General features: G+C 41.7%; 2 protein-coding genes across 9 annotated transcripts in view; one reads left to right on the forward strand and one right to left on the reverse strand.

Annotated features, from left to right (window-relative positions):
* The window catches only part of mmp17a (matrix metallopeptidase 17a), a 285416-nt gene that overhangs the window by 95345 nt on the left and 174471 nt on the right, over positions 1–15600 (forward strand). The window lies entirely within an intron of this gene.
* Positions 1–15600, reverse strand: part of sfswap (splicing factor SWAP) — a 108285-nt gene that overhangs the window by 62953 nt on the left and 29732 nt on the right. For all 7 annotated transcript variants that reach the window (XM_078421403.1, XM_078421401.1, XM_078421400.1 and 4 more), the window contains 3 exons: positions 14863–14956; positions 2898–3072; positions 1026–1238 (listed from right to left, as the gene is read on the reverse strand). In XM_078421403.1, the coding sequence (XP_078277529.1) occupies positions 1026–1238; positions 2898–3072; positions 14863–14956 (482 nt within the window). The remainder of the gene's footprint in view (positions 1–1025; positions 1239–2897; positions 3073–14862; positions 14957–15600) is intronic.

Raw genomic sequence — 15600 nt, forward strand, 5'->3', positions numbered from 1 at the left:
TAGCACTCTCACAAAGTGCAGGAGAAACTCAGCATGTCAGGCAGCAACCCTGAAGGTGATGGATAGGCGATGTTTTGGGTCAAGACCCTTCAAGATGCCCATCCATGTTCCTCCAGCATTTTGATTCTTTGCAATATTCCAGCATCTACAGTTCCAGGTGCCTGCATTAGCACTATCACCTCTTGCTGGGAATTCCTGACTCAGGATGCCGTGATGTTTTGAAGCTTACACAAACTAAAACATAGATTTACATTTACTCAGTGACCAACAGATTCAAGTGCAGAATCCTAGCAGTCCATGAAGATAAAATATATTTCTACGTGTGATCAAGCAACTATCATTAAAATTTGGAACAAAAGATGGAAGACAATTAAAGCTCTTTGTCATGTCAATAATCCAACAATATGAACCAAAAGTATAATTTCCTATATAAATAAAGCTACCAAATCTAAATTTAGCATAACATTGCAAGAATAAAGTACAGCATCTGCTATTGAGAATAGACATAAAAATCTGCAGCAACTCAGTGGGTCAGGTAGCAATTCTGGAGAAAAGGAATTGGTGACTTTTCAGGTACGAGACCCTTCTTCAGACCGAGAGTCAGGGGAAAGGGTAACGAGAGATACAGAAGCTAAATAGAACAAATGAATGTAAGATTATGCAAAAAACAACGATGATCGAGGAAATCATAGGTATTACAAAATGCTGGAGTAACTCAGCAGGTCAGGCAGCATCTAGGAGAGAGGGAATGGGTGACGTTTCTTCAGTCTGAAGAAGGGTCTCGACCCTAAACGTCACCCATTCCCCCTCTCCTAGATGCTGCCTGACTTGCTGAGTTACTCCAGCATTTTGTGATACCTTCGATTTGTACCAGCATCTGCAGTTATTTCCCTACACTACATGATGATCAAGGGAAGGTGAAGCCCACAATGGTCCATTGTTGGCTGTGAGGTAGGTGATGACGAGCTGTACAGACCGTGAAACTGTTGGAATACTTTCTCCAAATGCCACACTTATTAGCATACCGTGTTTAGCCTCAATTTCCTCTGCTGTCAGCTGAGGTTTCTTGTCCTCTGGAGGCAGGGAGGTAGATAGGTCTTTGTTTGATTCACTGTTGGTGACGCCCTGTGCAGCTTGGTCCTCATCACTGTCATCATCCAGTTTTACACGTTTTTTCTCCAGAGGGAGCATGTCGGTTTCTTTCGCCTTAATTGCAAAGCTTATTGGTGCAAAAGATGCTGTGAAAGAAATGTTCAGAATGTATGAAAATTCTCCAGTCATATATTTAACATAAAATTCTTAATTTAATCAAAACGAATTAGTTTTCAAAATGGAGCATACATTATTAATCATCTACTGTTCTGTGCAACTCTAAGACAAGAATTTTGCTTTAGTATCCAGAATATTCAGTATAACATACAGTATTTAGTTTGGAGATAAAGCATAGAAACAGGCCCTTCGGCCCACTGAGTCCATCCTGACCACTGATCGTCCATTCACACTAGTTCTATGTTGTCCCACGTTCTCATCCACTCCCTAACCAGTAAGGGACAATTTACAGAGGCCAATTATGTGACAAACCCACATGTCTTTGGGATGGGGGAGAAAATGGGGGCACCCGCAAACGTGCAAACATCTTACAGACAGCGGTCAAGGTCAGGTCTCTGACTCTGTGATGCCGCAGCTCTACCTGCTACGTTACTGTGCCACTCTATTCAAATTACCAGTGCATCGGATAACTGACATATGAATTAAGAATAGTAGCAGGTCATCATGCCCCTCGAGTCTGCTTCACTGCCCAGGAAGATCATGGCTGATCCAAATGTAACTGCAATTCCTCATTCTTGTCTACCAAGTGTGGTCTCCCCTACCAGACCCTGGTTGTTCATCGAGAATATATCTACCTCTGCCTTAAAAATAGACAAAGACTCCACTTTGGAAGCGGAGAGTTCCAAGACTTTCAACCTTATGATAGAAAATAAAATCACCCCTTTAAAGATATTAACCATTTTTAAACCATGAACAGAATATCACACAAAAAAAAAAGAAACTTAAAAGACAAATAATGAGAGTAAAGATGGGGAATGGCCACAGTGCATTTGACAACAGCACGAGATCCACATCACACAAAGGATGGTGGATGTATGGAACATGCTGCCAGAGGAGGATAGTTGAGGCAGGGACTATGCCAACATTTAAGAAGCAGTTAGTTAGGTACATGGATAGGACAGGTTTGGAGGGATATGGACCAAATGCTGGCAGTTGGGACCAGTGTAGCTGGGACATGTTGGCCAGTGTGGACAAGTTGGGGCAAAGCGCCTGTTTCCACACTATCATTCTACGATTGTATCTGAAGCCAGGCAAATGCCGATACACTTGTGAATCTCCCCCAGATGAATTTCCCAACATACGGAAATAGCACGAAAACAGGATCTAACAAGTGTGGAACGGGTTTAATAGACATGTGCCATAATAAGATGCAGGTGGATTCAATTTCTAGGCAATGTACTCATTAACTGTCATTCAGCAGTTTATGAGTGCAGTGTGATAAACGTGAATTGATAGAGCCACATCAGAAAGCCTGCTTGCGTACAGCACATCCATTAGTGTTCCAATGCAGACAAATTAATGTCTCGCTTGGAGACACCAGCATTTTGCCTGAACTTTCACTTACACATTCTGACAGATATGCTGTGTGTATACATCATCGGGCCTTGCCTCAAACTTTCGAGAACTTGAACAACAAATAATCAGCATTGCTTGAAGGAACTCAGCAGGTCAAACAACACCCGTGGGGGAGGGGGCTGGCTAAGACCCTACATCACGACCTAATTCCTTTGAAATATCTGTTGCAAAATATCATTCTGCAAGACATGTCTACATATTTCCACACTTACCTTTTAGAAGTTTCCCATCATTAATGGATTTATCTATAGAACTGGCGCAGTCTGTTTGCGTTATCATTGCATCGGATAAACTTGTGCTAGTCACCTCCTGTTGTACTTCAAATTGCATTGCATCTGTAGAATTGCTTTCGGAACATTCAGTGACAGTACTTGATGCTGCCGATTCCTATTAAAAAAAGGTAAACTACATTAATAGGTATTCACAACCGCTGCTAAAATCTTGTAAAAAAGGAAGATAGCAGACCAAGGAGTATTCAACTCATTCAATTATCAGCGGTTCACAGAGCAACTGTGAGTGGTTACACAGAACATTACTATACAGTGTAGGTCCTCAAAATCTCCAGCAATTGCAAAAAAACTTGTGCATGTTTTGGAATATCAGTATCTGTCCATGCATAAGCATACATTTCATTAGATATTGCCAGAGGAGCAACCATCCAGCAACAAATAAATGGATGTATTATAACCTAGTTCATGGCAGTAATGGTGCCATATCCAGGTGCCACAGGCAAATACACTGGCTACAAGGCTAAGCATACCAACTCATCCACCAAATTCATTAATAAAATAATCAATGTGAGGAGAGGAAGCACATGCAGTACATTCCCTTGGAGACAGGCAAGCTAGCACTGCCAATGTTTGGCAGTCCGAGCCTAGTACCAATCAGCAAAACAGGCAGAAGAAACTGCTGCAGGAACTTAGTGGGTCAGACAGCATCTGTGGAAGCAAAAGGATGGACAACCCTGCATCGGTAATACAGACAAGATCGAGAAGTAGACACAAGGAACTGCAGCTACTGGCTTACAATAAAAGACACCAAGTGCTGGAGTAACTTTAGAGGGTCAGACGGCATCTCTGGAGAACATGGATAGGCGACGTTTGGGGTCGGGACATTTCTTCAGACAGAAGTTTGAAGAAGGTTCTTGACCCAATAATCGCATATCCACGATCTCCAGGAACGCCACATGGCCTGCTGAGTTACTGCAGCACTTTGTGCCTTCCAGAGTGAGGAGTGGTTGATGAGGAGCTCCCAATATAGTTGTGGAATGGTGTCCCACAGTACAAATGGGGCTTTTGAAGAGGAACATGCAGGGGGAAATGTAGAGAGAAGGATTGTTTCAGCACTTTCTGTTTCTCTTCTGTCTCGACTCCAAATTAACATCAACAATTTGCCAAACAGGTTTCTTATTAGAATTGAATGATTATAAGCCTGATGCTTCAAACAAGATTAAACACAGTGGTGACAGCTGCTGCCTCACAGCACCAGAGACTGTACAAACTCCGTACAGACAGCACTCGTAGTCAGGATTGAACCATTCTCCTTATGACTATGTGGGTTTTCTCCAGCTGCTCAGGTTTCCTTCCACACTCCAAAGACTTGTGGATTTGGAGGTTAATTGACTTCTGGAAATTGTAACTTGTCCCTGGTGTGTAGGATAGTGCTAGTGTACGGGGTGATTGCTGGTTGGAGCAGTCTCGGTGGACAGAAGGACCCGTTTCCACGCTGTATCTCTAAAGTCTAAAGTGAAGAAAATAGTACTTTGAAAATTGGCACTGCATAAACTTGAAGGTACTTTCTGATCTAGAGTTTTGTGATTGAATTACTTCAAAGTTACACTATCAAAAGCGCTGAGAATCAAATAACTACAATCAATGAGATGATTTTTACGTGTCTACAGTAAGAACTGCGTATAGTACATGAAGCAATACAGTCGTGTCTGTGCTGAACATGGTGCCAAATTAAAGCAATCTCCTCTACCTGCACGTATATCCTTACCCTTCCATTCCCTATGTTTCCATGTGCCTTTCTAAAAGCCTATCAAATGCCTCTGTTGTATCTGCTTGTACAACCACCCCCAGGCAGCATGCTCCACTCTCTGCAGGAAAGAAAAAGCATTGAATTCCTTCAAACTTTCCTCACGGCTCTGGCCTTAAAAGCTGTGCCCTCTAGTCTTTGATATTCTCACACTGGGGGGAAAGGATCTATCTACTCTTTCTATGCCTCATGTAATTTTAAATATTTCGGTCTATTCTTGAAGAAACTTGAAAACAAAGGAATAAGTGAGCAAATTATGATGCAGTTCAATTCAAACTATTGGGTGGGTTGACAATCTAAAATCAGCATTTTTTCATTCAAAACTTGTTAACACCTGATATTAACGTTGAAAAGGTCAAACAGATAAGAAAAACCTGTCCAATGCTTCAAACAACAAAGTTCACAAGAGTAAAGTAGCAAAGAGAGAAAAAGAAAACCCATCATCTCAAGCAGGACGATGATTGATGATTTTGTACGTGTGACACAACAAGCTGAAATACTGACCAAGGAAAGAATCAAGATGATTATAGGCTGCCCCATTCCTTCTCTCCAGAGACGCTGCCTGTCCTGCTGGCCAGCATTTTGTGTATACCCTGGCTATAGACAGAGCTGGAAATGGGTGAAAAATAAATACTTCCCTATCTCTGGCTCAGCAGTTTAACATTAAGTTATTTGATTAATTAAAATTGTTGAAAACATTAGCGAGGCAGTGGTGCTGCTTGCGACGGGTGCGGTGATGGACGCACCACACATCTCTGTCCTCCACACAGCTGGCCAGCTCCTCTTTTGTCTCTACATATGCGTCTTCCATCAATGTCTTCAGCATGGTCTTGTTTGGTGGGTCCGGGTTCCATCTTCCATGGGTGGGTTCCCACAGCACAACCTTGTTTGCTGGTATTTCTGAATGGAGGTGGCAATGACCACCTGATCTTCTCAGTCAGAGGTGGAGCTGGGCGTTGGTGATGTGGCCCCGCCAACTGAGCATTCGGGTGTAGACACCATCGAGAGACTTGGACAGTGCTCGAGTGAGAGTCAAAAGAAGCCTTAAAAAGTGTGGCAATGTAAGGCAGGAAGTGCAAGTGACATTCTTAATTGAATAATTGCGATATATCTATCCAAAATCTAGATCCTTTTCTTTTTAAAAAAAACATGTATAACTTCAGGATGTGAATGTCAAAGAAAGCACCTTTGGAACTGTTCACAAATCAAACACTTTCACGCCAAGCAGAGGTTGACTGTTCCTTCCGCTTATAAAAGGAGACACACACATACCTGCCAAAGACTCAACTCATTTGCTGCAGAAAACCCATTTATCATTCAGCCACAGTTGCTCGACTATTCAAAAGCTTTCCAAGCTGGAATCCTACCCACCTTCCCATATCAATATCGCACCAATATTTCTGCTGCCTGCATCCCAAAAGCACAGCTTCCTGCTCAGATATCTTAACATTTACTCAGATACTAACTCAGAAGGAAATTCTAAGTCCTCATCTTTGTTGCATTTCTTATTTGTACTCTCCTCCAACTATCACCCACTCACAAATATTTAGTTCCAAATTTGAGGACCCCACTGCTACACCATTCAAAGGGATTACCGTTTGGAACCTTGCTGGCTGAAGGCACAGCTACAAAACCAAATTCTGAAGAAAGGCACAAAATGCTGGAGTAACTAAGGCAGAACAGGCAGCATCGCTGGAGACGTTTCGGGTCGAGACCCTTCTTCACATTTCTGAAGACAATGGATCAGAAAACTAACTGCATTTCTCCCACTACAGCTTGAGCAGCCGACAATGGTAAAATACCGACAATTTTGTACTTGGTGGGACCCGCCTAGTAAATCTAGTAAATTTTCACACCCACTATAAATTATTACAGCTGAGGTCCCAATAAAAGCTTACACAGCTATGAAATTGCAAATCATTGGTTCAAAATCACACCCTGCTTGGTTTTCAATCTCCTGTAACACATTGATACTGTTGAATACAGATGCTCCTCGACTTACGATGGGGTCACGTTCCGATAAACCCATTGTAAATCAAAAATATCGCAAGTTGAAAATGCATATCGCTAGGTCGGGAAAAGATCAAAATTCAAAATTTGAAGTACGGTTTCTACTGAATATGTAGAGCTTTTGCACCGTCGTAAGTCGAGGAGCATCTGTACCTGTCAATTAGTGATCTTTGCTTTCTGCTGGCTTTGTATCCAATGTGCCACCATTGGATCGTAAGACCTTGTAGGTTTTTGACTAACCTATCAAGAACCTAAGACGTCATGAAATCATCAGTGTTAACTCATTAGTATAAAGGAGTTACCCAAAGCTGTACAGACAACTTCAATTTTTGATCTCAATCTTTGACTTGGACTGTCAGTTATACAGTGTGGCCCCAAAAGGTTTGTGTGTAGTACAAGTAGCTGAGCAATTTAGAGACCATGAAGGTATTAGGAGATATTCTCAGCAGACTGAAGCTGGGTACCATCAGCATATGCAGGGGAATGGAGGCTGTGTTTCTATATGGAGACACAAGGAATTGCAGATGCTGGAATCTTGTGCAGAACATAAAGTGCTGTAGTAAATCAGCGGGTCAGGCAGCATCTCTGGAGGACATGGATAGGTGACGTTTCAGAGTGCTGGAGTAACTCAGCGGGTCAGGCAGCATCTCTGGAGGACATGGATAGGTGACGTTTCACAGAGTGTTGGAGTAATTCAGTGGGTCAGGCAGCATCTCTGGAGGACATGGATAGGTGACGTTTCACAGAGTGCTGGAGTAATTCAGTGGGCCAGGCAGCATCTCTGGAGGACATGGATAGGTGACGTTACGGGTTGGGACCCAAAAGTCTGAAGAAGGATCCCAACCCAAAATGTCTGTGATCCTGTTCTCCAAAGACGCTGCCTGATCCTCTGAGATACCCCAGCACTTTGTGGTGTTTTTCTGTACGATCTGGCTGAAGGGCAGTCTGTGGACAAGGGAAGCACACAAACCACTTCTCAGCTGTTTCAAAAACACAGCACACACAGTACCAGCAGCAATGCAAATTACTAATTCCTTCAGTGCAAAGACTAGCATTTTCTCAGAATTTGTGAAGACATTTCCCTCAATATGAAGACATTTCCTGCAAACTAAATGGTGCAATTTCTGGTCATATGGACAGAAATGTTTCTCTCAATGCAATTGTAGCTCCTCCTGATGAAAAATCCATATACTGTACTGCATTCGCAAGCTTCCCACCAACAGGCTTATCATCGAGTTTAACATCAGACAATGTTTCTCATAAGGTTTGGGTAACAGTCTGAGCAAAAGGTTTTGATCAAAAATTGAAGTTGCCTGAACAGATACAATTAACTTCTTTGTACTAGTGAGTTAACGCTAATGATTTCTTGATGGCTGACGTCCATGATAGGTCAGTCAAAGACTTGAAAGGAGTTAGAACCCAATGGGAGCAAATTGGATACCAAATTTCAGAAGTCATAGATCAACAGTTGACAGAGATTTTGTGATGGGGAAAGTAGTTAACATTAGGGTCCCACACAACTCGGTACTCTGCCCCTGCCTATTTGTAATGTGTGTATTAATAATTTGGAATTCAGTGTAGAAAATAAGATTAGGAAGCATGCAGAAAAATGAAGAAAAACTGCTGGAAATCTAAAACACAAGCAGAAAATGCTGGAAACACTCAGAGCAGGTCAGAAACATAGTTAATATTTCAGCTAGAAGACCCTTCAGATACATAGGTAGACAGTAGGTGCAAGAGTAGGCCATTCGGCCCTTTGAGCCAGCACCGCCATTCAATGTGATAATGGCTGATCATCCACAATCAGTACCCCATTCTTGGCTTCTCCCCATACCCCTTGATTCCGCTAGCCCTAAGAGCTCTATCTAACTCTCTTTTGAATGCATCCAGCAAATCGGCCTCCACTGCCTTCTGAGGCAGAGAATTCCACAAATGGCCCATTCTTAGGCACGTGTATGTCCAAAAATATGAAAATTTGTACAATACATCTCTTCTAATCCTGAAAGCATTACAGGTATGTTGTTTTATACTGTATATATGACTTATACATGTCAAGTTTATCAAGTGAAATTTTTATGTTATATAACTATTTGTTTCGGGTCAGAGGTCAAATATGACTGGTCACGTGTGTGACCTCACACGGAAGCACATTTTTCATCTTAGTTTTACCTTGCAAAAACTCTGTGAATTTAAAAAAAGACACGCATAATAGTTCTGCAGGTAGGAAAATAGCAATGAATAAGATTAATCTCTTACAATAATTTTTTAATGTATTACTTTATGTGATGATGCATGGTCACGTGTGTGGCATTTTGGTTCACTTTCCAAAGAATGGCCCAAATACACAGCTCTCTGGGTGAAAACGTTTTTCCTCATTTCAGTTCTAAATGGCCTACCCCTTATTTTTAAACTGTGGCCCCTGATTCTGGACTCCCCCAACATCAGGAACATGTTTCCTGCATCTAGCGTGTCCACTCCTTTAATAATTTTATATGTTTCTTATTAGATCCCCTCTTACCCTTGATGTTTCCAGCATTTGCAGTTTTTATGAAGGAAAGCTACAGCTATGTCAGCAATTACCTATAGAGACCAGAGCAAATAGGAAAGTTTTAGATTGTGGGAAGATATCAATGGTCTGGTCCGTTGGGTAGAAAAATGGCAAATGGGATTTAATTGGGAGGCGTGCAAGGTGATGCATTTGGGGAATGCATAAAGGCAAGGGAATGTTCAATAAATGGGAGGACCTGAGTGATGTGGAGGAACAGAGGGGCTTGGAGTATACATCTATCTACAGAGCCTTAGCAGCAGTCGGACAGGTTAATAAGGTGATTAAAAACGCATAGAGGATGTTTTCCTTTGTTAGCTGAATCACAAAGATAAAAAAACAAGGATATTACACTAGAATTGTGCACATTAATTGGAGTAGAATTTATGGGCCGCATAGGAAAAGGTGCAGAGAACTAAAGAGTGGAATATTGTAGCTACATGGAAAAATTGGATAAGTTAGTGTCACTTTCTTGGGAAGGAGGAGGTGAAAGGGAGGCGTGACTGAGGTGAATCAAATTATGAGAAAGCCTGAACAATGTAAACAAGGAGGAACTGTTTCCCTTAATAGATGCCACAGATTTAAAATAATTAGTAGGAGAGATGAGGCAAAACAAATGTGGAAGAAAATTAAATATTCTTCCTTACTTATGATTGGAATTGAACAAGGTAATTAAAGGGTGCTTGGATGTGACAATTGGCATCTCTCCTTGACCAGGTGCAGGAGAGGTTCGTGGGAATCGGCAAAGTAAGATTAGATGTATTACTCTTGTCTGGGAATGTGTTGGAGGGTGGGTGGTAAATGTCAACATGAAATCGTAGAGGAGATAATGAAGCTTGTTTTCCTTTGTGAGAAGTTAAAGTCGGCCACCCGCGCCCCCTACCGCTAGTGGCATAGAAATGTTACTGGAAATGGCCAGCTTATGATTGGCTCAGAGAGGGGATGGTGGCGCGGGTCGCCTAAAAGGTGAGATAGAATAATGTCAAGATGCCCTTGTATTCTGTTTGACCTGTATTAACCATTTGTTGTTGAATAAGATTAACATAAACAAGAAGAATGGTATGACTCATTAAATAATTAGAACCCATGTAGTTGATAGAATATTTTCGTAGAGTTGTATTGTAGTGGCCTGGCGGAGGCCAGAGAAAAGGCAAGACGCCAGGGTATCTCACAAAAAACAAAAGTTGTTTACTGCACAGTATAACTGTCAGCTAATTCAGCCAATAATCTGTTTCTGCCAACTCTCCATGATATCATCCAATAAAGTCTCAAAGCAAATCTGCAAAGTCTCCGCTTTTCATTTTCCATTAATTTCCCTCAAAATTAATTTCTTCCACAACATATATTGTTCCCCAGAGGGAGAGTCAGAAAAATATAATGTAGGTTCCCTTGCCTTTTTACTTTCCCCAAATGCATCACCCTATATTTCTCCGGATTACATATACCGTTGGTACTATAACAACATTTAATACACATTTGGACAAGTAATGGATTGGAAAGGTTTATAGAGAAACAAAATGCTGGAGTAACTCAGCGAGGTCAGGCAGCATCTCGAGAGAACATGCGTTTCAAGTCGGGACTAATTTCACACTCTGGATCCTTTGTATGGTTTAGAGGGATATGGGCCAAACGTGGACAGGTGGGACTAGTGTGGATGTGGCATCTTGGTCAGCATGGGCAAGTTGAGGCGAAGGGCCTGTTTCCCTGCTGTACGACTCCATGACCTCCCATTTGCCATTTTTCCACCCAAAAACCACATCATTCATATCTTCCCACAATCAAAAACCTTCCTATTTACCCTCAACTACGCATGTAATTAATATTGCAGTTGCAAATCTCATTAATATATAAACAGAAAATGCCTTAAACACTGAGCGGAACAGGCCCCATCTGAAGGGTCTTTGAGCACATGGACCAGCTGTGAGCTGCAGTACCTGGGCCCCAGCACAGGAATCGGTTTGACAGCTCCTTTTGATCGGAGGTGTTACAATGTCCTTCTCTTCCATTGTAAATATTTTCAACCAAGGTTCACAAGTACATTTTCAATTTTTAAAATGCAGCAAACCAAATACTTTATCACCCCTCACAGAAACAATTAAGGAAAGCATATCTGAAATTTACTACAAGCCGAGGTTTCTGTAATACTATGTAAATCCTAACAAACATGGCTGCATCTTTAATCCAATACCCATCTAATAGTGGATTTACAACATCATTACTGTTGTCATAAACGTAAAATTATTTCAAAGCTGTAAATATTTCTGTCAGTGTAATTTGCAACCTTAGAATTCATACCGATCTGTGAAAAACACTCGGCACTAACAAAATTCATTTTACTATTGTGTCAACTAAGTTTCACAGTCAGCGAGCATGAAATTAAAGGGATGGCCTTCCATGCAATTATTTTATATCCACTGCTTCTATACCCTTTACAACAAAACAATTCCAATCGTTTATTTGCAATGATACTTCCTGGTACAAAGGTAAGCAGAGTGTTCTGATATAATAACAACATATTTAAAAAGCAACTTGGAAATAAAAGACCAGCACAATATAATTATTTCTATCCTTTATGCATATCTGATTTAGGGAGCTAATATATATTACGCAAATTAGATTCCCGTTTGACAATAAAAACAAATTATAGGCAGCACATCTAATTATTCATGCAGCTAAACCTACTGAGTATATTGCAACACAAACTCAAATTGATCATCAAAAATGTTCAGCTCACTATTCATAACCAAACAGGACTCGCTATCCATTTTAAATGCTAAGCCAGACTTCCACAGATCTCACAAGCCTTCTCAATTAAATAAATGTAGACATAAGGAATTGCAGGTGCTGGTTTACGAAGAAAGACAAAGTGCTGGAGTAACTCAGAACATGGGTAAACAACGTTTCGGGTCGGGATTCTTCTTCTGCAGGAATGCTGCCTGAACCACTGAAATACTTAGTTTAGAGATACAGCACGGAAACAGACCCTTTGGCCCACCGAGTCCGCGCCGACCAGCGATCCCCGCACATTAACACGGTCTTACACAAACTAGGAACAATTTACATTTATACCAAGCCAATAAACCTACAAACCTGTACGTCTTTGGAGTGTGGGAGGAAACCGAAGATCTCGGAGAAAACCCACGCAGGTCACGGGGAGAACGTATAAAAAACTCCATATAAACAGCACCCGTAGTCGGGATGGAACCCAGGTCTCCGTCGCTGCAAGTGCTGAAAGGCAGCAACTCTGCTGCTGCACCACCTAGCACCTTGTCTTTTTTTCCTCAATTACATAGTACTTTTAAAAACAGTTTTCTACCCAAATTTTAATTTATGGTACACCGCAGAAAATTCCTGATTGACTCCACTGAACCAAAAAAATCTTATGAATTCAATCAGTAAAAAGTAACAAATTGCTATAAGGAGCAGCCAAGTGCAAGTTAACCTTGTGCAAGAAATTGAAAATCAGTGAGCGCAGCTTTCAAACCCATTTTGAATTTTCCCCACAAGCAAATTATCTATGTTCTGTGCTGTTTGCACAAAATATTGGTGTTTCCTTGGAGATGTTTTTACAATTTTAAGATTCAATTTACAATTTTAAGATTCAGAACAAATAAGCCAAGAGATTGCAGACAGCTGCAGGTCAAATAAGGTAGTTTTTGTAGGGGATTTTAACTTTCCCAATATTAACTTGGAAAATCATAGTGTGAAGGGTTTAAATGGGGTGCAATTCCTCAAAAGTGTTCAGGAGAGTTTTCTCAAGCAGTATGTGGAGGCGCCCAAACGTGAGAGGGCAACACTGGATCTGGTGTTGGGAAATTGGCACGGGCAAGTTAATGAAGTGTTTGTGGAGGAGCTTTTTGGGACCAGTGTCCACAGTTCGATTAGGTTTAAGATATTTATGAATAGGGCCCACGTGTTAAAATGCTCAACTGGGGTAAGACCAAATTTGAGGGTATGAGAGAAGGTCTCGCTCAAGTTGACTAGAGCAGGTTATTTGAGGGAAAAGGAGCATCAGCCAAGTAGGATGTTTTTAAAAGTGTGCTGATGAAAACTCAGGATATGTACGTCCCTGTTAGAGTGAAGGGCAAAGCAGAAAAACATAAGGAAGCTTGGCTGACAAGGGAAATTGAGGCAATGGTCAAAAACAAGGATGCATGGAACAGGTATGGGCAGCTGGGATCAAGTGCATTTTTGGGAGCTAAGGAGTAAACTGAAAAAGGAAATCATAAGGGCAAAAAGGGGCCAGGAGATAGCTCTGGCGGATAGCATTAAGGACAATCCCAAAATATTTTATAAATACATAAGGGGGAAAAGGGTAACTAGAGAGTGGGACCTCTCAGAAATCAAAGCGGTCACCAGTGTGTGGAGCCGTAGGGGATCGGCAAGGTCCTCAATGTGTATTTCTCCGTTGTATTTGCCGAGGAGAAAGACAGTAGGACGGAGGAACGTGGGGAAGTCAATGGAAGTGTCTTAAGAGCAGTCTGTGTTACCGTCAAAGAAGTACTGAAGGTACTATCGTGTATGAAGGTAGACAAATCTCCAGGGCCTGATCACATATATCTGAGGACATTGTGGGAAACTAGAGAGGAATTTGCAGGAGCCCTGGTTGAAATTTACAAGTAGTCTTTAAATACAGGAGAGGTGCCGAAAGGCTGGAGCGTGGCAAATGTTGTGCCCCTATTCAAGGGCTGCAGGGAAAATGCTGGGAACTATAGGCCGGTGAGCTAAACATCTGTAGTTGGTAAGTTACTGATGGAAAGGTTATACGGGGATTTGGATGAGCAAGGGCTGCTTAGATAATCAGCGTGGTTTTGCACATGGGAGGTCGTGTCTCGCAAATCTGATTGAGCTTTTTGAAGACGTGACCAAAAAGGTTGATGAGGGCAGAGCTGTGGATGTTGTGTACATGGATTTCAGTAAGGCATTCGACAAGGTTCCGTATGGTAGGCTGCTCTGGAAGGTTAGATCGCATGGGATCCAAGGATGAATGGATAGCAAATTGGCTCCATGGAAGGAAGCAGAGGGTGATGGTGGAAGGTTGCTTCTCGGACTGGAGGCCTGTGACTAGTGGTGTGCCTCAGGGTTCGGTGCTGGGCCCGTTACTGCTTGTCATCTACATCAATGATTTAGATGAGAACATACAAGGCAAGAGTAGCAAGTTTACTGATGATACCTAACTGGGTGGTTTTGCAGATAGTGAAGATGGTTGTGAAAGATTGCAGCAGGATCTTGATCGATTGGCCAGGTGGGCTGAAAATGGTTGAAGGAATTTAATACAGATAAATGTGAGGTGTTGCATTTTGAGGTGTCTAACAAGGGCAGGACTTACACAATGAATGGTAGGCCTCTGGGGAGTGTTGTGGATCAGAGGGATCTAGGAGTGCAGGTGCATGGTTCCTTGAAGGTTGAGTCGCAGGTAGACAAGGTGGTCAAAAAGGCGTTTGGTGCAGTACGTATATAATTCCAGATTTCAATAATGGAACTGAACAATGTCTGACCCCCAAGCTCTCTTCTGTTTGCATTCAAACATTATTTATTTTCAGCTTCACAGAGCATGCAATTGCTTTTCCCCCCTTTTTCCATACCTGTTGAATACTGTAACCTTCTTTTTGAGAGAAGTATTGTTTCTTGAACTCATAATACGCATTGTATTGGTGCCAAGGTTGCAGAAACTCAAACCTAGAAGAGAGGCAACAGTTTCAAACTTCCGACAGTATATAAAAACGCCTTTCAAACTATACTTACAAACAAAAGTAAATGCCTTATAAAGTACTCAAAACTAAACAAGGTCAATACCATTAAAATTGCAGTTTGTCAACAATTATACAGGTGCTCCTCAGCTTCCGATGGGGTTCTGTTCCGAGAAATCCATGGCAAACCGAAAATATCGTAAGTGGAAATGCATTGAATACACGTGATCACGTGGCCGGAAGCGAGCGGCGGCGGCTCGCCACGGGTCACTGCCGTTTGCACCATCGCAAAGTCGAAATATCGCAAGTCGAAGCATTGTAAGGCGGGGAGCATCTGTATATTTGTTTATGAAACTGTGGTTGCAAACAAACTGTGCCCTATAGCTGTGCATTACGCAGGGCTTGATGTAATCATGCAGTCTTCTGTTTGACTGGATAGCAAAAGCCTTTCACTGTACCTCGGTACACGTGACAATAATAAACTCAACTACAGTGAAAAGATTTCAACTGTCTGTCACAGTGCGCAATCCACAAAGACATTAAAATGTACATGTTGCCTGCAAAAGATATATAATTTTTATTGCGAAAAGTTTAAATTGTAAATGGAGAAAAATTTAAAGTCCAAACCAATCT

This window comes from Rhinoraja longicauda, chromosome 25 (genome assembly GCF_053455715.1).
Source record: "Rhinoraja longicauda isolate Sanriku21f chromosome 25, sRhiLon1.1, whole genome shotgun sequence".
NCBI lineage: Eukaryota > Metazoa > Chordata > Chondrichthyes > Rajiformes > Arhynchobatidae > Rhinoraja > Rhinoraja longicauda.